Raw genomic sequence first — 25794 nt, 5'->3', positions numbered from 1 at the left:
GCCCAGATTACGGACCTCACTGCGCGCCTGCAGGCCGTACAGACTGTAGCCTCCGCTCAGACGGAGCCTCTTCGACACGAGTCCGAGCCACAGGTGAACAACCCTCCCGTCTATAATGGAGATCCCAACTCGTGTCGGGCATTTTTGTCCCAGTGCTCCCTGGTGTTCAACCTCCAACCTCGACGCTACTCCGCTGAGTCAGCTAAGGTGAGCTTCGTCCTCACACTCCTCTCCGGTCCGGCTCGGGAGTGGGGTATGGCCGTTTGGGATGCTCAGAGTCCTTGTTGTGCCTCGTTTGAGGAGTTCCGTAGAGAGATGGAGAGACTGTTTGATCGATCGGTTCGGGGGGACGAGGCCGCCGCCAAGCTCTCGCGTCTGACACAGGGAAAGGCTTCCATCACTGATTATGCTATCCAGTTCCAGACCCTCAGTGCCGTCTGCGAGTGGAATGCGGCGGCGCTGCGGGCACGTTTTTTGGAGGGGTTAAACGACGCCATTGCAGACGAGCTGGCCGTGATGGAGGTTCCCGCGGACCTCGAGAGGTTGATTTCCCTCGCTCTGCGAGTTGAAGCTCGGCTGGATTTACGGCGGAGACGAAGAACGACGGCCAATACCTGGCGCAGAATGGAACCTTCCGCTCTCTCCGCCTCCGATTCACAGGCGTCGGCTTCCTTGGACACGGAACCCATGCATTTGGGACGTCTTCGCCTTTCTCCCCTGCAGAAGCAGCAGCGTTTGTCCCAAGGTCTTTGTCTCTACTGTGGGAAACCGGGACATTTTGCTATCAGATGCCCGTTAAAAGCCAATGCCCACCAGTAGTACGGAGGGTACTGGTGGGCATTCTCCGTAGCCCTCTTCCAGACACTTCCCGCACCCAGTTGGTTTTTACTCTGGAATACCAAGGAGTCATGCACACTGGACTTGCCTTATTAGACTCCGGAGCTGAAGGCAACTTCATTGACCGCGAGACGGCGCGGCGTTGGCATCTCCCTCTCGTTGCTCTCTCCAACCCGGTATCGGTGTGGTCGCTGGGGGGGACACTCCTCTTCACCGTCACTCACTGCACACCTAGCGTAAGCTTATTTATTTCTGGGAATCATTGTGAGAATATCGTGCTGTACATACTTGAGTCTCCCAACAATGTTATTGTTCTCGGGCACCCTTGGTTGCTACAGCACGGTCCTCACGTTGATTGGGTAAACAACACTATTCTTGCTTGGAAACCGTCTTGTCATGTATCTTGTCTTGGTCCTGCTCTGTCTCCTGTCTCTGTTTCTTGTGCTCCCCAGGGTGAACCTGCCGATCTGAGTCCGGTTCCGGTGGAGTATCACGATCTCGGGGTGGTGTTCAGCAGGTCCCGGGCTGCCTCACTTCCTCCTCATCGCTCCTACGACTGCGCCATCGACCTCCTTCCCGGCACTTCTCTTCCCAGGGGATGCCTATTTTCCCTGTCCGGTCCTGAGAGAGAGGCCATGGACCGTTATATTCGCGATTCTCTGCAGGCCGGGCTCATCCGTCGTTCTTCCTCCCCCGCTGGCGCCGGCTTCTTCTTTGTCCAAAAGAAGGATGGCTCCCTTCGGCCCTGTATTGATTATCGAGGTTTGAACGACATTACTGTTAAGAACAGGTACCCCCTACCTCTCATGTCTTCTGCCTTTGAGTTATTGCAGGGAGCCAAGGTCTTCACTAAGTTAGACCTCCGCAACGCCTATCACCTAGTTCGCATTCGGGAGGGAGATGAGTGGAAGACTGCGTTTAACACCCCCACGGGACACTACGAGTATTTGGTGCTTCCTTTCGGTCTCACCAATGCTCCGGCGGTCTTCCAGGGTCTGGTCAATAGCGTCTTGGGTGACATGATTAATCAGTTTGTCTTCGTGTACTTGGATGATATTCTCATTTTTTCCCCCTCTCTCCAGGTACACACCCAGCACGTAAGACGGGTCCTCCAACGCCTACTCGAGAATCGACTTTATGTCAAAGCAGAGAAGTGCGAGTTCCATGCCGAGTCTGTGACGTTCCTTGGCCATATATTATCCACTTCGGGTATCCAGGCTGATCCCGCCAAGACCGAGGCTGTCGCCGAGTGGCCCGTGCCCGACACCCGTAAGGGACTGCAGCGTTTCCTGGGATTCGCCAACTTCTACCGGCGTTTCATCAGAAACTTTGGTCAGATTGCTGCACCCCTTACTGTGTTGACCTCCACTAAGACTTCATTCAGGTGGAATCAGCAAGCTCAGGCTGCCTTTGATAAGTTGAAGTCCCGTTTTATCTCTGCTCCTGTCTTGTCTATTCCAGATCCTGCTGGCCAGTTTATTGTCGAGGTCGACGCTTCCGATGTTGGCGTAGGCGCAGTTTTGTCTCAGCGGTCGAAGCATGATGGGAAGGTGCATCCCTGTGCCTATCTCTCTCATCGCCTCAGTCCAGCGGAACGTAACTACGACATCGGTAACAGGGAGCTGCTGGCGGTCAAGTTAGCATTGGACGAGTGGCGTCACTGGTTGGAGGGAGCAGCGCAGCCCTTCCTGGTCTGGACAGACCATAAGAACCTGGAGTACATCCGTTCGGCCAGGAGGTTAAGCTCTCGTCAGGCCCGTTGGGCACTCTTCTTTGGGCGTTTTGACTTCACCCTCTCGTTCCGGCCCGGTTCCAAGAACACCAAGCCCGACGCCCTTTCCCGTGTGTTCGTGACCCCAGACAATAGTGCCTCCAATGACACCATCCTGCCCGTGGGGGTGGTGGTCGGGTCTATATCCTGGGGAATCGAACGACGGGTTACGGAGGCCGGCCGAGGGGTGCAAGTTCCAACCGAGTGTCCGACGGGTAGACTATTCGTGCCGGCTGCGCTGCGTCCTGATGTCCTTCAGTGGGGGCATTCGTCCAGGCTGGCGTGCCATCCAGGTACTCGGGGAACGATGGCCTCAGTTGGCCAGCGTTTCTGGTGGCCGTCATGGTCCAACGATGTCAGACAGTTTGTATTGGCCTGCCCGACGTGCGCTCAGTCTAAGCCCAGTAACCGTCCCCCTGCTGGTCTGCTCCGTCCTCTTCCCATTCCCTCCCGCCCATGGTCACACATTGCTCTCGATTTTGTCACTGGGCTTCCCCCATCGAGCGGTAACACTGTGGTTCTCACAGTGGTGGATCGCTTCTCTAAGGCGGTTCATTTTATTCCCCTACGTAAACTTCCCTCCTCTCGGGAGATGGCGCAACTGCTCATTGACCACGTTTTCCGGCTCCATGGCTTGCCGATTGACGTGGTCTCTGATAGGGGTCCGCAGTTCACCTCCCGCTTTTGGAAAGAATTTTGTAGACAGATCGGGGCCTCTGCGAGTCTGTCTTCCGGTTTCCACCCGCAGACCAATGGGCAGTGCGAGCGGGCCAATCAGGATCTCGGAAGAATGCTCCGCTGTCTGACTTCGTCCAATCCGGGTTCCTGGAGCCAACAGCTCTCGTGGGTAGAATATGCCCACAACTCGCTTCCGTCGGCTGCTACAGGTTTGTCTCCTTTTGAATCTTCTATTGGTTATAACCCTCCCATTTTTTCCTCACAGGAACCCGTCGCTGCGGTACCCTCAGCTCTGGCCTTCGTCCAGCGTTGCCGGCGCACCTGGCGGAGAGCCAGAGAGGGGTTGGTCCGGACCTCGAGGCGTACCAAGGCAGCGGCTGACCGCCGCCGGTCCTCTCCTCCTACCTATGTGTGTGGTCAACGAGTGTGGCTCGCTACTAAGGACCTGCCTCTCCGGGCGCCTTCCCGCAAGCTGGCACCCAGGTTCATAGGGCCCTTTCGCATCACCAAGGTGGTTAATCCGGTGGCCGTCAGGCTCAGACTTCCTCCCTCTCTGGGTCGGGTCCACCCGGTGTTTCATGTCTCCCGGGTTAAACCTGTTGTTCTTTCACCCCTTAATCCTGCTTGCAGCCGACCTCCTCCCCCCCCCCACGTCTTGTGGATGGTGTTCCTTCCTACTCGGTTAGGAGACTCCTTGACATGCGTCGGCGGGGCAGGGGGTTCCAATACCTGGTGGACTGGGAGGGCTATGGCGCAGAGGAGAGGAGTTGGGTGCCGTCCCGGGACATTCTGGACCGCTCGCTGATTGTTGATCTTCACCGGAGACGAGGTGAGCCTCCTCCTTGACCGCCTGGGGGCGTTCGTGGAGGGGGGGGTACTGTCGGGACCTGAGGGTTGCACTGTGTTGTTGTCTCTGTGTGTGTGCTGAGCTGGCTGCGGTTGTCTTGGCAACCGCACACGCTTACTGTCGGCGTNGCGCCGGCTTCTTCTTTGTCCAAAAGAAGGATGGCTCCCTTCGGCCCTGTATTGATTATCGAGGTTTGAACGACATTACTGTTAAGAACAGGTACCCCCTACCTCTCATGTCTTCTGCCTTTGAGTTATTGCAGGGAGCCAAGGTTTTCACAAGTTAGACCTCCGCAACGCCTATCACCTAGTTCGCATCGGGAGGGAGATGAGTGGAAGACTGCGTTTAACACCCCCACGGGACACTACGAGTATTTGGTGCTTCCTTTCGGTCTCACCAATGCTCCGGCGGTCTTCCAGGGCTGGTCAAAGCGTCTTGGGTGACATGATTAATCAGTTTGTCTTCGTGTACTTGGATGATATTCTATTTTTTCCCCCTCTCTCCAGGTACACACCCAGCACGTAAGACGGGTCCTCCAACGCCTCTCGAGAATCGACTCTTATGTCAAAGCGAGAAGTGCGAGTTCCATGCCGAGTCTGTGACGTTCCTTGGCCATATTTATCCACTTCGGGTATCCAGGCTGATCCCGCCAAGACGAGGCTGTCGCCAGTGGCCGTGCCCGACCCCGTAAGGGACTGCAGCGTTTCCTGGGATTCGCCAACTTCTACCGGCGTTTCATCAGAAACTTTGGTCAGATTGCTGCACCCCTTACTGTGTTGACCTCCACTAAGATTCTTCAGGTGGAATCAGCAAGCTCAGGCTGCCTTTGATAAGTTGAAGTCCCGTTTTATCTCTGCTCCTGTCTTGTCTATTCCAGATCCTGCTGGCCAGTTTATTGTCGAGGTCGACGCTTCCGATGTTGGCGTAGGCGCAGTTTTGTCTCAGCGGTCGAAGCAGATGGGAAGGTCACCCTGTGCCTATCTCTCTCATCGCCTCAGTCCAGCGGAACGTAACTACGACATCGGTAACAGGGAGCTGCTGGCGGTCAAGTTAGCATTGGACGAGTGGCGTCACTGGTTGGAGGGAGCAGCGCAGCCCTTCCTGGTCTGGACGACCATAAAACCTGGAGTACATCCGTTCGGCCAGGAGGTTAAGTCTCGTCAGGCCCGTTGGGCACTCTTCTTTGGGCGTTTACTTCACCCTCTCTTCCGGCCCGGTTCCAAGAACACCAAGCCCGACGCCCTTTCCCGCTTGTTCGGACCTCAGAATGTGCCTCCAATGACACCTCCTCCCGTGGGGGTGGTGGTCGGGCATTCCTGGGGAATCGAACGACGGGTTAGGAGGCCGGCCGAGGGGTGCAAGTCCAACCGAGTGTCCGACGGGTAGACTATTCGTGCCGGTGCGCTGCGTCCTGAGTCCTTCAGTGGGGGCATTCGTCCAGGCTGGCGTGCCATCCAGGTACTCGGGGAACGAGGCGCTCAGTTGGCCAGCGTTTCTGGTGGCCTCATGGTCCAACGATGTCAGACAGTTTGTATTGGCCTGCCCGACTGCGCTCAGTCTAACCCGTAACCGCCCCCTGCTGGTCTGCTCCGCCTCTTCCCATTCCCTCCCGCCCATGGTCACACATTGCCTCGATTTTGTCACTGGGCTTCCCTCCATCGGCGGTAACACTGTGGTTCTCACGGTGGTGGACGCTTCTCTAAGGCGGTTCATTTTATTCCCCTACGTAAACTTCCCTTCCTCCGGGAGATGGCGCAACTGCTCATTGACCACGTTTTCCGGCTCCATGGCTTGCCGTTCGACGTGGTTTCTGATAGGGGTCCGCAGTTCACCTCCCGTGTTTAGGGCCACTGTAGAAACAACATGGTTCCGTATTAAAGGAGCCGCGGTATATGTAGATAGAAATAGCTCATTCTAAGGTAATAAAAACATAACGCTTCATTATGTAAGGTCTTTATGCACCTCTGAAGATATAGTTATGTATATTATATTGCATTTCTGTCCTAGATCCTCTAAAAAGTACACACTGCACCTTCAAGTTAGGCTATAGAGTATAGATTACTGTAATATTTTGTGACATTTATTTGTGAATCTTTTTGTGTTTCCAACTAATTTTGTTTGCGTCTGCTGGTGGATTGTGTTCATGTTTAAAACACCAATTTATCGACTTAGATCACATTGTGTGGAGTCATGTGACGTATGTTACCTAACCACATGCCTTTTTTATCTCGGCTCATCCACTAAGCTCAGACACCTTGACAATTTTCCAATTGTTTTGTTTGATGACGTTTTCGTCGTGTGGCAGAACGCTTAAAATTGTTGTTTAAGAAATGAACCGAGAGCCAGTGTTTTTTGAAGGGTATTACAGTAAACCTTTTCCTGTTTTTGTTATGCTAATTCTTTTTGAGCACACTGTCATAAAGACTACAATCACAACGGGTACAGTCAGATTGTCTTTATGCGTATCTCCAACCAGCAGACCCTTTTTTGCTGCTTTTTTATGCAAAAATGAGCAATAGTAAAGCTATATTTTTTATTTCTTTCAATATTGAGGATTATTTGTAAAACAGTTTGCACTTTACTCTCACTGTTATATGTTCAATGTTTATCAAGTTCAAAGTTTATTCGTCAATACTGTTATGAAACATAATAACGTTATACCTTTAATAATAGAGGTTCTGTGTACCAATTACTGGAAAACGTGTGGGTAGGCATTAAACTTTATTACTCCAAATTGGATCTTGCAAGCCAAGCCCAGTCGATCAAATTAAAGTCATTACTAATCTTTTGAGAGCTTTATCTCCAACACCTGCTTGTGTTCCTGTAAATCCCAGAAAATAGTTGTTCTAATAGTTTGGTCAGAAATTAATTATACATTTAGGTATCCTGGTGAAGCACAGAGTAAAATCAAACATTTGCTGTGATAAACCATAGTGTATTTTAATGGAGATGTGATAATTTGAATCCCCTTGAATGTTTTGGTTTTCGTCATCTTGCTCAGAGGTGACCTGAGGATAGAGCCCTGAGGATTTTAGGAATGATCCTCAATTGTATGATTAGCTTCTCTGATTTTTATCCAGATTGACTGCAGTTTGTCGATCATTTCAAATGTGTTAATCTGCAGAGTTCAGTGTTGTTATTCTTTCCCTATAGCAGTTCTCAGTAACATGCCTTGAATGAGAGGGAATTGGTAATATATACTAAGCTGCATGGCTAATGCTACTTTTAAAAGAAAGGGGATGTTAACATGCTGTGAAACGTTTGAAATAATACATCGTACAGTACTATTTTAGATACTCAACAAACATTAGTAGTGACATTAACCAAACAATTATAAGTGCATCTGTATCACATTCTCACTTCTGAAGAAAAAAAATCACATTCTTTCTTTGATCTGATTGATCATGCTGACCTGTGTGTAGGAGTTTAGTTTGATAATCCAAAATATTGCACTGACTGGTGAAAACTTCTATCTTTGTTTTTAGGCTTGGCCTAAAAACATTGTTGTGTTTGCTACTGAGCATTATAGCTGTGGGAATACACAAACCTTTGAGCTTGTCTAATTTATTTTGCTTGCTTGATATAAGCATGGGAACTTCAAGAGAATGTAAATAGTTATTATGTATTTAATAGAGGTTTTGGTATTGTTCATATTGTGATGTGAAAATCAACCCCGCAAATTAATTGGGTCAATTCTATGAGTTCATAACGTGAATGCATGTTGTGTTTTGAAAGGCTTTTGACTTCATAAGAAGATGCATGTAACATTCTTTCAACCTTAAAACACGCTCAATGACAATGAAAGGTTTGATACAAGGTTTCCTCCAAATTGATTCATTATATGAATTGTGTGTGGGTTTAGGGAGAGGTTGAACGCTGTGGTTACTGTGGTTCATTTCATTTAAGAGATGCCCACATTAGAAGCAGCTCTTCCATTTGACGAGAAAAGACCACTGTTGACAGACACAAAGCATGTTTGTGTTTGCGTGCACACTTTTGTGCGGATGCTACCAGCGAGGGTGGGAGAGAGGGGGACAGACAGAAGTCGAGTGATCGGGTGGGTAAACCATGTCTGGAATGTTGTTTCGTGTTGAAACTTGACCTCCTCTCGAAAGGCCAACAACTTTCATTTAACAGGCTTTTTTCTTACACTGCGGCAGTATGAAATGTTCATACTGTAGCTCTGTTGGCATCGTGCCCGCTGCACCCCAGTCATAGCATGTAGTTCACAGTGGGCCAACAGGGCATGTGATGAGGTCTAAGTGATCGGGACAAGTCCCCCTAGATCTACAGTACAGAAAATCACAGATTTCGGTGTGGTAGACTGCTAGGATTGACCTTAAAGGGATAATTCTTCATTTTTTAAATCATTTATTCACCCTTATGTCATTCCAAACCTGTATGACTTTTTCTTTTTGCAGAAAACAGAAGAAGATATTTTGAACCATTTAAAATAGCGTTTTATTATCGGTCTTCTTGGGGGGCCCCAAGATGGATCCAGGGGGCCACAGGTTTTGTCGAAACTTGAAATTTATCATTAAAAAAACCTTTTGTTCAACTGTCAAAAACAACATATTTTTTGTAATTGTATATTTATGGGCTTTTTATGCCTTTTTATGACACTACAGTGAGATGTGACAGGAAAGTTTAGGGTGGAGACAGGGGAGCGGGATCCGCAAAGGACCCTACGAGACAGGAATGGAACTCGGGTTGCCGTGAATGCACTGGCGCTATATGTCGCCGAACTAACCATGATGCTGTCGGCACCGACGGCTCTTTCATTTTTAAGATTGGTCCCCATTGACTTCTATTGTATGGACAAACCACTGACACATTTCTCAAAATATCTTCTTGTTTGTTCCACATATACAGAATTAAAAATGACATGAGTGTGAATAAATGATGACAGAAGTTAAATGTTATGTAAACTATTCCTTTTATGTTATAGTACCCTAAAAGCACTCTTTGCAGAAAACCAAAAAATGAGTTGAAGATTTATTTCTAATTGATTTTAGTCCAAAAGATGTGGAGGAAGGAATGCAATGCTCCCACAACGCTAGTTGGAACAATTGGTTATAGATCTGTTTTCCTGCAGTGTTTTCTGATTTGGAGCAGAGCAGGAGGAGAGAAGATGTTTTGTGACTGTGATGATGATTGGCTTGGATGGATATGAAGGTTTTTGTGCAAGTGAGTGATTGAGGCGCAGAGGATGTTTAGACACTGATAGATGACGTTTTGGTGAATGATGTTATGAAAGGCAAAATGGGACAGGTGGCTGTGTGTGTACTAACAGGTAAGTGAACGCTGTTTACGTTCAGTTTGGCCTTTTACCTGTTCCTTATTCTGTGTGTTATCAACACTCTGTGTTGTTGAAGGGATAGACTGTGTTTAGTTACTGACAGATGAGACGGTCTTGCTCTGCTGTCATCATGCTTCACTTATTGACCTCACATTACATTTACATCACATCACATCACATATATTCTACAGTACATTACAGGGGACTCTGATATATTTTAGAGTTTCATATTTTTGTTGTATTGTTTTTTATTGTATTTTTTTATTTACAATTCTGCAATTTGTTCTTTCTATCTTACATTCGAATTAAAACTAACTGTAATATTTGCACAGTGAATTTGTGATCTTTTTATTTGTTTTATGGGGAATTCCAGCATTATGTATGTGACATTTTGCGTTATGGATGTGATAAACGCTCAGAGAATGTATTTGTTACCAATATACTGAACCATCTGTTTATGTTTTACTAAACCCTTGAGTCTAAACATAAGAAAAATATCAGTCTATACACGAGTTTCAATTTAAAAAAAGGGAACTAAACATATAATCCTGGTAAACCTGAAAATGGCACTTACTATGGAAAATCATGCTCTTAAAAACAAAAGCTTTAAAAACTTCCTTGCATGGGTGTTTGAACCACCAAATGTTGGCATCTGCGCTAGAATAGTAAAAACCTTTGGTAAAAAGTTTTTTTTTTCATGGTACGGTTGATTTTTTCATTGAATTGCCCTTATATTATCTATTTAAATAGCATTTTATTATCTTGGGGGGCCCCAAGATGGATCCAGGGGGCCACAGCTTTTGTGGAAACATGAAATTTATCATTAAAAAAACCTTTTGTTCAACTGTCAAAAACAACTTTTATTTTATTTTTTGTAATTGTATATTTATTGGCTTTTTATGCCTTTTTTATGACACTACAGTGAGATGTGACAGGAAAGTTTAGGGTGGAGACAGGGGAGCGGTATCCGCAAAGGACCCTCCGAGACAGGAATCGAACTCGGGTTTCCGTGAATGCACTGGCGCTATATGTCGCCGAACTAACCATGATGCTGTCGGCACCGACGGCGCTTTCATTTTTAAGATTGTATACACATGTAACCCAAAATGAATACATAAAACAGAGGGCTCCAACCACCTTTGTGCTATCCTCATGTAAGTTATTCAAGAAACTCATCGTCAGTCAAGTCAATGTTATTGAAAGGCATAAAGGCATACAGAATGTTTTGTAACCTGGGCAAATAATAGAACACAGCCATCAATTGCCATTGTGTTTGTATGCGTACAAAAAATGGCTTGTTGACAGTTTGAAACAAGTGCTTTCTTGCCATTACAGCATCATGCCTCATAGCTCTGTAATGGAGACTTCAGCAGCTGACTGATTTGTTGAAAATATCCCATCATGCCCTGATGTTTTTTCCGTCTGCTTTTGTAGAGTTACTGGGCTCCACAAAGAGGCTGAATGTCAACTACCAAGACCAAGATGGGTAAGTTCTCTCATTTTCCACACGTCATTATGTGAATTACAACCTGTGTGAATTGGGCCTAACAAGTAAACTTTTCACATTTTGTTTTTTTGGTGAGGACTAACACATGAAAGTTTTTTGCAGTTATTTTACTGTAGCACCCGTTTATAGTAAAAGCTTTTAAATATCCACGTGACCGTTTGTAATAGCTACTGAGTAACCGATTAGAATCAGACTACATCTACATTAATCTTGATAAATTACCTTGGGTGTCATCTTTGTCAGGTGTATTTACAATATGATTTTATTTCTGGGTATAGTGAGGTATATTTGACATACTTTACAAAGTAAATTGCAGGCATAACATGGCCAGTACAACATGGAGCTTCCATATTGATATTGATGTTAATGATCAATATCAATGATTCAAGTTTAAGATGTAAAGTTTACATTTATGCATTTGGGAGATGCTTTTATCCAAAGCGACTTACATGATAGTATACTATACATTTTGATTCTGAGTATGTGCAATCCTGGGATCGAACCCATGACCTTGGCATTGCTAGTGGCATGCTCTAACCACTGTTGAATATTTACAACACAACACAAACCAAAACTATAATTTTATCAATGATAAACAATCGTTTAGACTTTCCAGGAATCTTTTTTGTAGTACTGTACATATCAATGAATGCAGTAAGAGACTTGTATTTAACTGTATTTAACTATATGCCTCGCAGGTACATATTAAAGAATAGTGCTCTTCTATGCTGCGTCTTGTTTTGTTTGCTGTGGTTTTGTCTGCTTTCACTGTTTTTTTGTATAGATTCTATCCCAACATTCAAAGGTGTTGTAACACCGTCCTGTGCAAGTAAAAAAAAGTGCTTGACTCGGACACAAAAACTAAAGCATGTCTTGCCTCATCAGTATACCTGACACAAACTTCGTTGTTTGTTTTATAATTTTGAATGTTTTTTTAATGTATGATTCATGTATAAGTTTAATTTGTGCATCTCAGGCTTTGTTGCATTTGTAGTGGGATGTGAGTTTCAAGCTGTGGGGACGGCTGATAAATTATCCTCGGATCATAATGTGTGCACCGTAATATCAGTCAATGAGTGCAAAAAACCTATTAGTGCCCTGCTTTTGCATTTTAGATCTGTTTTGCTTATCGAATGATTAGCCTACTATTTCGTGCCAAACTCTTCAGGGGAGGTTTTGGGATTAGACTACATGTTTTGCATATTATCAAACACAGCTGTGATTTTTTGGAATGTTTTGATTTGATCCAAGGTGGTCTGAAAACTTGAAGAACCATTGGACTAACTGTGTTTCTTATGACTATTCTCATGATGCCATTCTGCTTTGAGCTACTACCGCTGTTTGAAATCAAAGCCTGGCCTGTTAGAAAGAGATCACGCTTAAAATACAGGAGGGTAGCCCTGGAAAATATTGTTTGAAGATGAAACTGCTATGTGTAAACGTTTGTGTGCATCTGTGTATTGTGAGCACAAAACCGATGTATTTTAAGGAAGATGAAGTGAAAAGCTTTTATACTTGGTTATCACATCTGGAGTCTGTCTAATGGCCATCAAATAATTTCTTAAGAGCTGACTATTGGTAAAGTCAATAGCACAAAGATGATGATGTGACATTGTGGCAACATGTATATGGAAACAAGCGGTGGTTGTTAAATCTGGATGTCCCATTAGTCTAGAGAGATGAGTGGGGCAGAAAGTTGAAAGCGCATCTTGCTGAAGTTGAGGGGAGAATATTATCATGAGTGCTAATTTTCAGGGGAAGAACTGAGAATCAAGTTCCTGAAGGACCTGCAGCTGAGGTGCAGGAAAACACTTCATTATTCAATATTCATCACTGCTACTGGTGCTCTTTCTTTCTTTCTTTCTTTCTTTCTTTCTTTCTTTCTTTCTTTCTTTCTTTCTTTCTTTCTTTCTTTCTTTCTTTCTTTCTTTCTTTCTTGACTCCTAGGGTCAGTGGTTAGAGCATAGCGCCAAAGGTCATGGGTTTGATATCAGGGATTGCACATACTCAAATACAAATGTACTGTATAGTATCATGCAATGTAAGTCGCTTTGGATAAAAGCATCTGCCAAATGTATAAAAAAAACTATTTTACAACTATTTATTTATACCTCCCACTCACAAAAACTCAAAATTTCAACCAACAAAAATATTTTAGAATTTGACGATAGGCAAAAAATAAGGCAATCTTGGTTTTTAAATTTTTTTTAATGTAATTTAGTGCTCATTTTGTCTAATTTTAAACTATTAGTTATCCCCCTTTGAGGCCCCCTTTGAAGTCAGCTGGAGCTAGGGTTGGGAATCGAAAATCAATTCCAATTTGGAATCGGAATCGAAAGGCTAGGAATCGGATCGGAATAGAAAGGAATAGGAATCGGATACTTGAGATTAAAATTTGAATTCCTCTTATCAATTCCTGTGTGCATATTTTCAGAAAAGTACATGCGTTCTTGATCTGCTGATATCTCAATAAAAGCCCTTATGAAAATTATCGAGAATTTGCATTAAAGCACAGGAATCACAAATTAACCATAGTTGCATTATAGTAACTGCATTTTAACCATGATGTAGTTCAACTATGATAATACAAATTGTAATAAATCAGAAAAGGTGTGTTTCTATGTGTAAATATACACAAAACGGTGCTCATAAATATATATATATATTTTGCAAACAAGTCAATAAGCAGGCTAAATGACCATACAGGTTGATATCTAAATGTTTTACTTCAACCGTGGAATCGAAACTGGGAATCGATAAGAATCGAAATCGATAAGCAGAATCAGAATTGGAATCGATAAAATTGAAACAATTCCCAACCCTGGCTGGAGCCCCCTTGTGGGCCACGCCCCCCCCCCTGTTGAGAACCGCTCATCTGAGGTGCCGTGATAGAAAATCACACAGAAGTAAAGTATGTACTTTGATTCATTCACAAATTTTAATACTGTCTATTCGAGGTCGGGGTTAACTCACGCAGTGGTGTTTAAGTTACTAGAATACACGCTTTGAGAGTTTTAAGAGCATAAACTAAACATGACAGGTTTTGTCAGGAAGGCCTAAAATGGGTTAAACTGTTGTAATCAGTGTTACTCGTTTACATATGCAAAACACCAAACTGTTTTGCTCTGTGTACTTTTTTATATTATATTCTTTTCTACTCACCCATACATGGTACTTGAAATCAGGAATCTCTAATCGTAACGTCATCTGTAATATGGGAATAGTACATACAATGTCAAAGCCCCTCTGGATATTTTTTAACACACATCAGTATGCCATCCACTCAAAATTGGGTGTAAAAAGTGTCTCTTGTGGATGTGTTTAGAAATGCTCTCAGTCAGTAGCTCAGAAGTCTGGATCAGATAGTGTGAGCCTCACCAAAGACCGAACACAGCATGCTTCAAATACATGTCATATTAATCATCTCAGCGTTACTCGTGCTCAACATCTGCGGTTTCAGAACAAAGGCCGCAGGGTTCTTTTTTCCTCTTTTATCAAACAGTTTCACAAAACTCATGCACTCTTGTATGATTTTAAACAAGTCCTGGCTGAAGTTATGAGGGGTTGTTTTGGTTTTATGTCTGGTTGGGGGATGATTTGTGTAAAGTTTTGCTCCTATAGGAGATAAGGGGTTGGTTTGTCTTTTGTGCATGAAAGGACATGTAGGAAAGAGCACTCAATTTGGGAGAAGACTGAATGCTTCATTTGGAAAATGTTGCCTATAGGCATGTAAAAATCATATTTTGTTGGTGGTGCAAAGAATAAGATGCATTTACTCTATGTATAGAATGTGATTTTAACCAAAAAAAGCTACATTCTACTGTAGTTACAATAATACAGTTTCAGACTCTTATTGATATTGTTATTAAGGCACAAACATTTTTGGAAATTTTGGTATTTCCCCATTCAAACTTTACTTGTGTCCTTAAAAATTACATTTAGTGGCTTTAAGTTAAAATGGGTTGCGTGACACATGTAAGATGTTCTCCTGTCCATCATTAATCTCCAGGCAGTGGGATTTTATTGTTATGTTGAGTTACAATTATGAACCTGAAAGGACCATAAATTCCCCTAAAACAACCTTTAAATGAATTCTGAGCAACTTCAATTGGTTCATCGTAGAATCTGCCAGCACTAAAAAATTAATGAAAAAAGTAAAAATGTTAAAATGTGAGTGAATAAAGGAAGTTTTCCACTTTGTGACAACTAGGTCCAAAACTTGGTTTTCTATGCCTGTGATACATTTTTTATTACGAATGATATATTTATCTGTCTCATACTGATGGGCTTTATTGGGATTAGTGCAAATCTACTGGATGAGGAAAAGTCAGCTTTGTCTAGGGAGCTAACTATACACGCATTAACTGTACTGACATGATTTTAATAGCCATTCGTAGAACTGAGTGTGAGGAAAATACACTGTAAGAGCATGTATTGTCCTATATATACTTGAAGTGATTAGTAAATGCCGTATGCACTTCCATATTTTAAATCCCAGATTAAAAAAATTATCTTATAACATGTCTTTGATATATAATTGATCTTACATCTGACTTGAAAGGCACATTATTTATATTTCATGTAGAATTTATTCAGACCATGAATTCTGTACAGTGGAGAAGATATTTTACAGTAGGTTTATTAATTCATAATAAATCCAAAATGTTCCTTATTAATTCTTCAATTGTCATGGCTCTGCTTCATTTAGTCATGTTTTTCTTGGTCCTGTAGCAGAGCCATGACAAAGTCTTTGGTTATGTGTGGAGAGAAACATATTATTGTCCTTTTGACAACAATATGCGTTCTCTCCAGTGTCTCGTCATTGGCCCCGCTCCTCTCCTTTCCTTGTTATCTTTCCCTGAGTGTTTGATTACCCACACCTGCCCCATGTCGTTATCCCTCGTTTGTCTTTCCTTTAAATACCCTCTAGTTTCTTTGTCTTGTGCTCGTGTATTGCGTGTACTGTGTGTTCTTGTACCGTGGTCGTGCTCTTGTACCGTGGTCGTGCTCTTGTCCGAGATCCTGTTCCTTGCCTTGTTTGTCATCTGTGAGTTTGGTGTCCTGCCTTATTTTCCCCTCCGTGTTTTTTAAGACGTTGTGTTGAGTTTATTTTGTTAGTCTTTTGCCCCCTCGTGGGAAGTGTTTTGTTTTGTATTCCTCCTTTTTGTGCCTTAGTTCATAGTTCGTGTTTTGTTATAGTTTTTCCCCATCGTGGGTGTTTTTTGTTTGTGTTTAATAAATCCTTGTTAACTCCTTCACCACTGCCTGCCTGCTATTGGGTTCTTTCACGTCAGTCGTGACTTCAATGTAGTTCTTCCAAAAAGCTGGACCAGTTACATTAGCCGGGTTTCCATCCAAAGTTGCGAATTTAGCCTTATGCGCAAAATTGGAATATCGCATAAAACATTTTTCATAAAACACAAGCACCGTTTCCATCCAAGTCAACCGTCACTTCCTAATAAACTGCCACTAAATATCAGTAAGACAAGTAAGAGAAGCCACTGAATATAGTAATTTTCATATATAATAATACTCGCGCAAGCAGACGATTACAAAACACAATAAATGCGGTGCTTTTGTGGATGTCTGCTGTTTGGGAAACACAGTCGTGACAGTTCTAAGAGGCAATTACAGAATACTTTGACGACTTTGCTCAGGCATTTAAGAATGACCGTAACAACATTTCTCATGCTGTGTAACAAGATCAGTTCTCTGGTTAGTCAGGTTACGCCGTCTCATAGTGCAGTTACGTGGCTTTTTGGAGGAATTTATTCAGCAAATGCGTTTCCATCTCCCATTATTCGCATTAACCCTTTTTTGCAAAAATGAAAAACCACGTCAAGCGAGCGTAAAAACTTTTTTGCGAATGAACGTTTTTTAATTAGAAATTTGGCGTTTGCATCACTCGTTTCTGATGCGAAACTTCAAAATGCGAATAAAACCAGAGTGATGGAAACCCGCTTTGTCACGGTCCTGCCTTCTTGGTTCTGTATTTCTAGTCGTGTGGCAGGATCTGGACAGAGCCCTTAGGTTTTATGTGAGAGAGCTATGAGTTGTTTACGTTTTCTACATCTCATGTGCTTTCTCGTGTCTTGTCATTGGCCCCGCCCCTCTCGTTTCATGTATTGCTTCCCTGCCGTGTCTAATGTTTCCCACCTGCCCTGTGTCATTATCCCTCGTTTGTCTTGCCTTTATTTTGCCCTCTTGTTTCATTGTCTTGTTGCTCGGTCATTGTTTAAGATGTCTTTGGTTACCCCTCGTCTTGCCTTGTCCACCCTTACCTTGCCTGTTGATTTTGATGTTGTGTCGTAAGTTTGTTTTGTTATTTTTCTAGTTTTGCCCCATCGAGGGAAGTCTTTTGTTTGAGTTCTTGTTTTGTTACTGTGTCTGTTTTTTCCCCATTGTGGGTTTTTTGGTTTGTTTCTTTGTCAAATAAAATCTGTTTTGTTAACCCCTTCATTACCGCTGTCTGCATCTGGGTTCTTCCTCCACTCCACACCCGGCTGTGACATCGCTTAGTGTAACTGTAGCGAGGAAGGCGGGACGAGAGCCGTTGGGCAGGAAGGTGGGGCCGGCTGCCATCTGCCAGAAAGGGGAGGAGCAGGGAACGGGAGACCCGCTGCCCTCAGCCGGAGGAGCCATCGCCGGCCGCCAGGAGGCGGAGGAGGATCGGGATGTCCACCAAGCGTCCAGTACCACCACATGGCACCGCGAGGAAGAGCCTCTCGGCTGGCTGAAGACCGAACGACAGCGTGCCGGGGAACCGGACTATTTTTTTTTAACATTTAAACATATTCAATCAAAATAAAATAAACAATTAACAGCATTAAAACAGGCCGGCAGCCCCTCACGGACGACTGCCGGCCATACAAACATAAATAAAACTTATCACATGATCCGGGCCCTGTCCTCTCTTGCTGTGTTCTTCTGCCGTTCGTCCTTTTATGCTTCCACTCCTCCGTGAGAGATACGAGGCTGGAATGACGCCCAGCTGACACTCATTATCAATCGCGTCCCGGCCTCGCTTCTTCCTCCCACGGCTCTCGTCACGCCTCCCTCGTTACATACCCCCATCGCCCCTCACAGGCCGGGGGGTACCCACGAGACTGTGCTTACTCCCCCCCGGGGGCCAGTCTCAACGGCCCCAGCTCCTGGGGGTATGGACAGACGAGACGAGAGAACGGAGACGGAGGCACCAGGAATGACAGGGGTGAGAGAGGGGAGAGAGGAAACAGAAGAAAAAAAAAATTGGTCCGGTTCCCCGACACGCTGTCGTTCGGTCCTCAGCCAGCCGAGAGTCTCTTCCTCGCGGTGTCATGTGGTGGTACTGGACGCTTGGTGGACATCCCGATCCTCCTCCGCCTCCTGGTGGCCGGCGATGGCTCCTCCGGCTGAGGGCAGCGGGTCTCCCGTTCCCTGCTCCTCCCCTTTCTGGCGGATGGCAGCCGGCGCCGCCTTCCTGCCCCATGGCTCTCGTCCCGCCTTCCTCGCTACAGTAACGTTTTAAAGCAAAACATCAAAATGTTACTGTATTTGGGCAGCATACACTGACTGTCAGGACTGACTGCAGTTTTGAACTCTGTGACCGACAGAAACTGTTTCAGGCCTGCCAACTTGACCCTCATAGATAGCAGATGAATCATTCTTAGGCAAAATGCAATTGCAAGTTCAATTTGTAAGCTGTTTATTACTTTTTCTTCCTTAGAACACACAATAAGATATTTTAAGAAATGCCTCAGTGGTTTTGTTTCCATACAATGAAAGTCAATGGGAGTAATGTTGTTGGGTACCAGCATTCTTCAAAATGTTTTCGTTTGTGTCCTATTGACATAAGGGCGAATTTTTGGGTGAACTATCACTTTATGGTGTTTTCTCATGCAGAACATTGACTCAGTATGACTCATCAGATTGAAAAAAATTGACAATATTTGTAGGTGTTTTTGTCAACTTAACATTTGAGAGCTTTTATTTGGCTTAACCTTGTTTAACAAATAGAACAGTTTTTCATGTTTTCATGTTTGAGGACATATTACTTATTACATTATTCTCTCCACAGATTTTCAGCACTTCATCACGCTGCTCTCACTGGCACCACTGATCTTCTGTCTCTGCTGTTGGAGGCGCAAGCCACTGTGGACATCAAAGACAGTAATGGTGAGATGCTTTTATCCCCTCTGTCTCTCAAACTCCTATCACTGTCCAATCCCTTTAAAATGCATGTCCTTACTTCACAATGCTGTATGTAAATTGTTGCATCACTGGATGAGATAGTAAATATAACATTTTCCCCTTTGTGTTGACCCATTCATACACACAAGCCTGCTTTTCATCTGCATTTGTATATCAGATAAAAAGTGTTGACATCTGTAATATAGTTCAATAAAACGGAAAGGAAGGAGGCGGGAACCAGCGAACATTTACCAAACTTTAATTCAAAAATAAATAAACAATAAACAGCAAATAACAGGCCGGCAGCCACCTCACGGTCGACTGCCGGCCACACGAACATAAACAAACTTAACTGTTTCCGGGCCCGGGTCCTCTCTCTCGATGGTCCGGTCGCTCGTCCTCTTATGCTCCCGAGCTCCCCCGTGAGGCATGCGGGGACCGGCGGTCGCACAGCTGACACTCGTTGCCACTTACGCCGCCGGCCCCGCCTTACCCGCCCCACGGCTCTCGCCCCGCCTTCCTCGCTACAACATCTTATAAGCCTATTCATACAAATAGTAATTCATATATTTAACACCTATAGAAGACACCGGGGAGTTCATGTTACATTGTTTTATTGCACATGGCCAATACAGTATACATGGGTAATCATATTTTTCCACATTTGGATAAGAACAGGAAAAGACCCATTTGTATTTAGTGTAGAAGAATCACTAGCTGTGAAAATAATGTTTTTTTCTCATCTTCCCCACTGTTTATAGGTATGCGTCCTTTGCACTACGCTGCCTGGCAGGGGAAGGCTGATTCTGTTCTTATGTTACTGAGAGCTGGAGCGTCTGTGAACGTAGCCTCGCAAGACGGACAGATCCCTCTCCACCTGTCTGCACAGTACGGACACTATGAGGTGGTATGTATCTTACCTTTCTCCGTTTTCCACCTTTTCGTGCCATTCTGCAATGACTGAATGGAAAGACAATGTCAAGAGTCACAATGGTTTTACATAGTCATTTACATGGAAGTTCATTGTACTGAAGGAGGTGTGGCTGACTGGTTTGCCTGGATGTTCGATTTCCAGGGAATGCATGGAGTGATAAATGCACAGCGAGTAACTTTGGAAAAATGTCAGGAATTAGTGGGAATTGTGACATGATTTTGCAGTTAGAGGATACTTATACCAATATCTGTGGTAGTCAGTGGCAACAACACATTATCTAACGTTTAGAAGGTTTCAAATCATTGATTTGGTTTTGTGTTCACTAGATGTTTCTTGCTTGCAGAGTAGACAGTGTAACGCTCAATACACATTGCAAGCAAGCAATGTGACTGAACGATAACACTCCCATTATAACAAACATGGTGTAGACATAATGTAAACAAAAGCTTTATTGTGCAGTGTGGACAGCTTTGTTTATGATGGGAACATTCGTGTGAATACATGGACGGTTTGAGCTTGTGCATAACTGCAGGTTATGTGTAAGCCATCAATAAACTTTCAATGAAGGATTTTTTTCTTTGAGATTCAGATTTAGATAAATTTTTAATAAATTTGATATCAGTGGTCGAAGTACTCATGTTTTAATACATGTAGATTAGATGCAATAACATTATTGTCATTGTGCAGACAAACAGACATTGAGCAAATAACTTCTAATTTAGATTTTAACCAGCAGATATTTAACACACTTTATATACTGTATTGCAGAGGTGGGTAGTAACGCGCTACATTTACTTCGTTACATTTACTTGAGTAACATTTTGGAAAATATGTACTTTTTAAGTAAAATTAAAAGTGTGTACTTTTACTCTTGAGTAAATTTCTAATAGAAAATCTGTACTTTTACTTCGTTACATAACTTACATTGCGTGACGTTCCTTCGTTCCTTCATTTTAAAATATGCTTTTTAAAACGCGTTGTTTATTTCAAGGTTGTCGTCTCTTTTTACGGCCATTCCCAAGCGATTCTTTTGAGTCGATTATTTTGAAAGCATTAATTGAACAATGGGCAAAACCATTTGAATAGGCTAATGAATCAGTTCAAATGATTTGTTCAGTTCGCAGCACGATCTGAATCATCTGAAGCAGGATTACTCACTCCTCTTAGCGCGAAACTTAAGAACACGCAGAACACAGAGATCGTTGGATGAAGTGGATAATAATCTATATCTATACAATCAAAACTGCAATTGTGTCTTATTGTTTGCCAGCAATGATAAATTCCTGCCATATTCGCGTACCTGTGCGTCCTGTTCGTCAGACACAGCAACATGCGCGTTACCTGTCAGACACAGAGACGTGGGCTTGCAGAAATATACATTTGATGAACAGAAGGAAGAAAACTTGTTGATGGGCGTGTGGTTCACTGTTTACTGTTTGTTTACAAGTAAGAGCGTTTCACAACACACACATGACACAACACGAGAAAACATTAGCTTTGTTCAAAAATGTGTATTTCATTTAAGAGAGCACTGCAGATGTTCTAGATCATCTTAGGAAATGCTCTGAGTTTAGTTCATGCTTTAGTTTGACATGGTCTATTATTCTAAGTAAGTTGTGTAAACTACATTGACATCAGGACTAGATGAAATTTACAGAAATGCTTGTCTCTTCTGTGTTTGTCTATTCTTTAGTCTCTCTAGTATATTGCAAAGATATCTGCTTATGATAATAAATATTGATTAAAATGTAATATTAAAATATTGGCGTTAATATTAATTTTATGTAGTAGGCCTATATAATCAGATACAAAGTAACTAAGTAACTAGCTACTTGAGTAGTTTTTTCATTGCATACTTTTTTACTTTTACTCAAGTAATTTTTAAAATAGTGACTTTTACTTGAGTAACAATTTCTCTGGTTACTTGTACTTTTACTTGAGTAAAGATTTTGGCTACTCTACCCACCTCTGCTGTATTGTCCCCTTTATATTCACATCAATATTCTGTAATTAAATTTTTTTAAATGTCCAATGCCCTTTATTGCCTAATTCGTGACTGTAAATAATAAACAGTTGGCCGAGGGGCAATATCATTTATTAGTCGAAAAGTTTGGCAGTGATTCTTTATATATGGTATGTCCTTTAAAAACTCAGTTTTGTTTAAAAAAAGCCTAGAAAATGCTAGACTTTCGGTCGTTGCATGCTCAAGGCAAAACAAGGGGTCCCCAAGCGTAGATAGCATTACTTTGCAAGTCTATAGCTTTGTTTCAAAACAATGCATTTTTTAGTTCATCTTGCTGTGTGTATATGACACCTCTCAGAACCGGGTTAGAATGGCTGGTTGTTTGGCTTAAGCTGCAAAGTATTCCCTTTCCTGAACTCTTCACAAAACAGGTCACAGGATCTGCATGCCAGATAACATAACATCCCACAAAGAATTTACAGCGTTTCTATGCCCTTTCCCTCATGTTCATTGACCTTCCTGGATGCCATTTCAGCTTTTCATGTGAGCAGACTAAAACCGATATGGCTTTTGACATTGTCCTAGACTGTGTAATCCCAGAAATTTTATGCGGCAAGACACAGCTCCTATTGCCCTTTCAGTGCATCTCTGTGTTTATCTACTCAGTCTGAAATGCTGCTGCAACACCAGTCCAACCCCTGCACTGTCAACAAGGCGAAGAAGACCCCTCTGGACCTGGCTTGTGAGTTTGGAAGACTCAGGGTGAGTGAAAAGGAGACTTTGTGATGGACATTTCATCTGTTGTGAATTTAAAATAATCTTAATCAATAATCAACAATAATCGTTCATCAAAAACAACTTTCTCTCCTTCTCCAACTGACATCTAATCTTTGTATGACGTATATCACGGTCTGGGGTGGGACTATACTACTAACTGTCCAGTGGCCAGGTTTCCAATGATCCAATCAATTCCTGAAGGATGAAATCTATCCCCTCCCCACATTTCCTCTCATTCCAGAAGTTGTTTTACCTAGAAATATGTCACAATTTGGGAGAAACTGCCGACTTTAATACTATAATAGTGTAGCTAATTTAAAATAACACTCTATTTTTACATATAGAACTAATAATAATTTTTCTGTATATAGGACTTAAATATACGTAAAAGGTAGAATAGAATATATTCTTAATTTACATATAATTACGTCCCGTCTTCCTTTGTTGGTATTATTGCTTCTGGTTTGTGCATTTGAGATCACAGAAATCTTTTTCAGATGTCTACTCTAGACTCTTCCAACTCTAGATAATAAAACTGTAATAAATGCAGTTTATATTTCATGTTTTGACTGAGAATGTCACATCCATAACACTAGAATTGCCTCAGCAGTGTATTGCTATAGGTTTTGGGAAGGTTTCCTATGCTATTGACAAGAACCACTTTAAGGTTTGCTATTGTTTTATTTATAACAAATTGTGCGCACAAATATTTTCCAGCATACATGCAATGATATGGTTGTAATAAAAACTGCAGGGAATTGTGTCTTGGTACATGTGTATAAATAGAGTTTAGGGCTTATCCCTTTTTAAATAGCTGTGCCGTTTTAAACATCTATCCGAATTATTCCACTCTGTATGCAAGCTCATAGCACTGAAGCTATTTCCACACTGCATTCTGAAAGATAATTATAAGCAGGAGTTTATGACATAACCGAGCTTGAATGAGGTCTTGATTATTTTGGTAAAGACTGTATTACACATTCAGCAGCAAGGAATATAGCAACAGTAAGCTGGTACAGACTGCTTACAGTTGCACTCTGCACATACTGGGCAAATTAGGATAAAGGGAATTAGAAGATGGCTTTTCTGACAGTTTACTGAACAAGTCCTGTTGAGAGATCTTTAATTCACCTTAGACTCGATTTGCCAGGGCGAACCGTTTTTGATTAATCTTTCACCCAAGTCATTTGGAATTACAGAATGCAAATGCTGCCGAGCGGCAGGCTGATGGTATGAGTCTAATTTAGCAACGCCCCAGCGAGTCAGTTGCTGGGCTGCATGAGGATTCTGCCTCAGCTAGAAACTGAATTGCATTTGACAGATTCTCGGTGGCAGCGAGTGCAAAGTCATGGCTGTTTGGCTTTCTGTATTTCTGACGTGTTTAGACATAAGCAGACACAAATGAGGTGCTTTTTGACTGACAGGTTAACTCACCAGCTCTGATTTCCTTCCCTCAGGTGACCCAGCTGCTGTTAAGCAGTAACATGGTGGTGGCTCTCTTAGAAGGGAATGGCAGAGATAATACTCCTCTACACCTTGCTGCCCGCAATGGCCATAAAGACATCATCAGGTCTGCTTATTACTTTTTATTATGTTTAGATTGATGTTTTATAGAACATTGTGGTACCTCATGGAATGCTCTATATCAGTCATCCTCAATTGGGGGACCGCGGGCTGGATCCGGACCTTTGCTTCGTTCCATCCGGACCGCAAGACATAGCCTTATTAAAAAACATTTAAAACATTTGACTATTTTGGTTGTTTAAATTGAGGCGCGCAGCCATTCACTCATCCTTTGTTCTTCGGAACCTGCGTGACATACATGTCAAGCGCTTCATCTCTTCGAGATTCTTCCAGACTGCTGGATTTACGACGCAGAGCAGCGGACTTCTCCCTCTTGATAGCGGACTTCCCCTGGGCGTCTTGGCAGCGAGCTACAGATCTGAAAGAGCAAATTTCTCAAAGCTACGGGCATGTCTCGCAGCTGTGTTCTTGGGTGTGACAGACTCATCCCTGAGTCAGACGGGTACGACACCTGTGTCACATGCTTGGGTCTCAAGCATACTGAGGCAGGGTTTGTCGAACCGGCATGTTCCGTATGCGAGAATCGGTCACGGCTGGCTACGTTCTTTGTGAGCGCTGCCGCCACCCCGTCTGCTTCCCATGCGAGTTTGACTGCCGCTTCGGCGAGGTCAACCGCGTTGGAGAGGTCAACCGCTTCGGCGAGCAGCGGGGGTGATTTGGGGGTTCCTATGGATGTCGCTCCGTCAGTTTCAGCTTCACGGACCACCCATACCCCAGCACGCTCACCTGGCTCGTCCCCGATGGGCGGCAGTGGACCGTCCCATAGCAGGCAGACTCAACAGAGGGATGAGGACAAACTCTCTGTCATCACATCGGACAGCTACCTCCTGGCATCAGATGTGGAAGACCTCTCGGAGCTCCCGCCCCTTATCAGGGCCTGGCGCCCACATTCTCACAAAAACAGCTTTTCTCCCTGGGTTTTCTTTCCCCTCAGCACCCTCGACTCTACGGTGTCTTGGACGAGTCCACACTACGCTGCCAGCTGCAACCTCCATCGGACGTTGCATCGGTCAGCGACATCAAGCAGGTAAGTCAGCAGAGCCATCGATCTCCCTGGGGTTCCATCCTGTGCAAGGTGACCGCTCTTTCAGCCACCGAACCAGCCTCCCACGGCACAGTGAAGCAGATCGTCTATCTGGTTCCGCTGTCACGGTTCTTGAACGCTTGGCAGTTCAAGAGTTCAGAGTGTTCAGGCTAGAGTGTTCTAGCCGTCACGCTGGCTAGAGAGGACGATCCGTCTCGGTTATGCGATCCAGTTTGCCAGGCGCCTGCCCAGGTTTAGGGGCGTTCTCCACACCTCGGTTTGAGGGGAGAACGCTCCCGTGCTTCGGGCCGAGGTTGCCGCCCTTCTGGCGAAAGGTGTGATCGAACCCGTCCCTCTAACCGAGATGTCTTCCGGGTTTTACATCCCGTACTTCGTAGTGCCCA

The 25794-nt window shown here is 43.7% G+C and overlaps 1 protein-coding gene across 8 annotated transcripts in view; it reads left to right on the top strand.

Moving 5' to 3' along the window:
- The window catches only part of caskin2 (CASK interacting protein 2), a 90532-nt gene that overhangs the window by 27323 nt on the left and 37415 nt on the right, over positions 1–25794 (top strand). For 7 of the 8 annotated variants that reach the window (XM_057357980.1, XM_057357981.1, XM_057357979.1 and 4 more), the window contains exons 3-7: positions 10867–10918; positions 18996–19093; positions 19870–20015; positions 22672–22767; positions 24240–24352. In XM_057357980.1, coding sequence (XP_057213963.1) covers positions 10867–10918; positions 18996–19093; positions 19870–20015; positions 22672–22767; positions 24240–24352 — 505 coding nt within the window. Of the gene's footprint in view, positions 1–9283; positions 9427–10866; positions 10919–18995; positions 19094–19869; positions 20016–22671; positions 22768–24239; positions 24353–25794 lie in introns of those variants that run through there. The other variant, XM_057357982.1, reaches the window with a different exon arrangement.

Source organism: Triplophysa rosa, linkage group LG18, assembly GCF_024868665.1.
Source record: "Triplophysa rosa linkage group LG18, Trosa_1v2, whole genome shotgun sequence".
Classification (NCBI taxonomy): domain Eukaryota; kingdom Metazoa; phylum Chordata; class Actinopteri; order Cypriniformes; family Nemacheilidae; genus Triplophysa; species Triplophysa rosa.
Note: the sequence above shows the minus strand (reverse complement) of the source record. Positions and strands in the feature narration are given on the sequence as shown.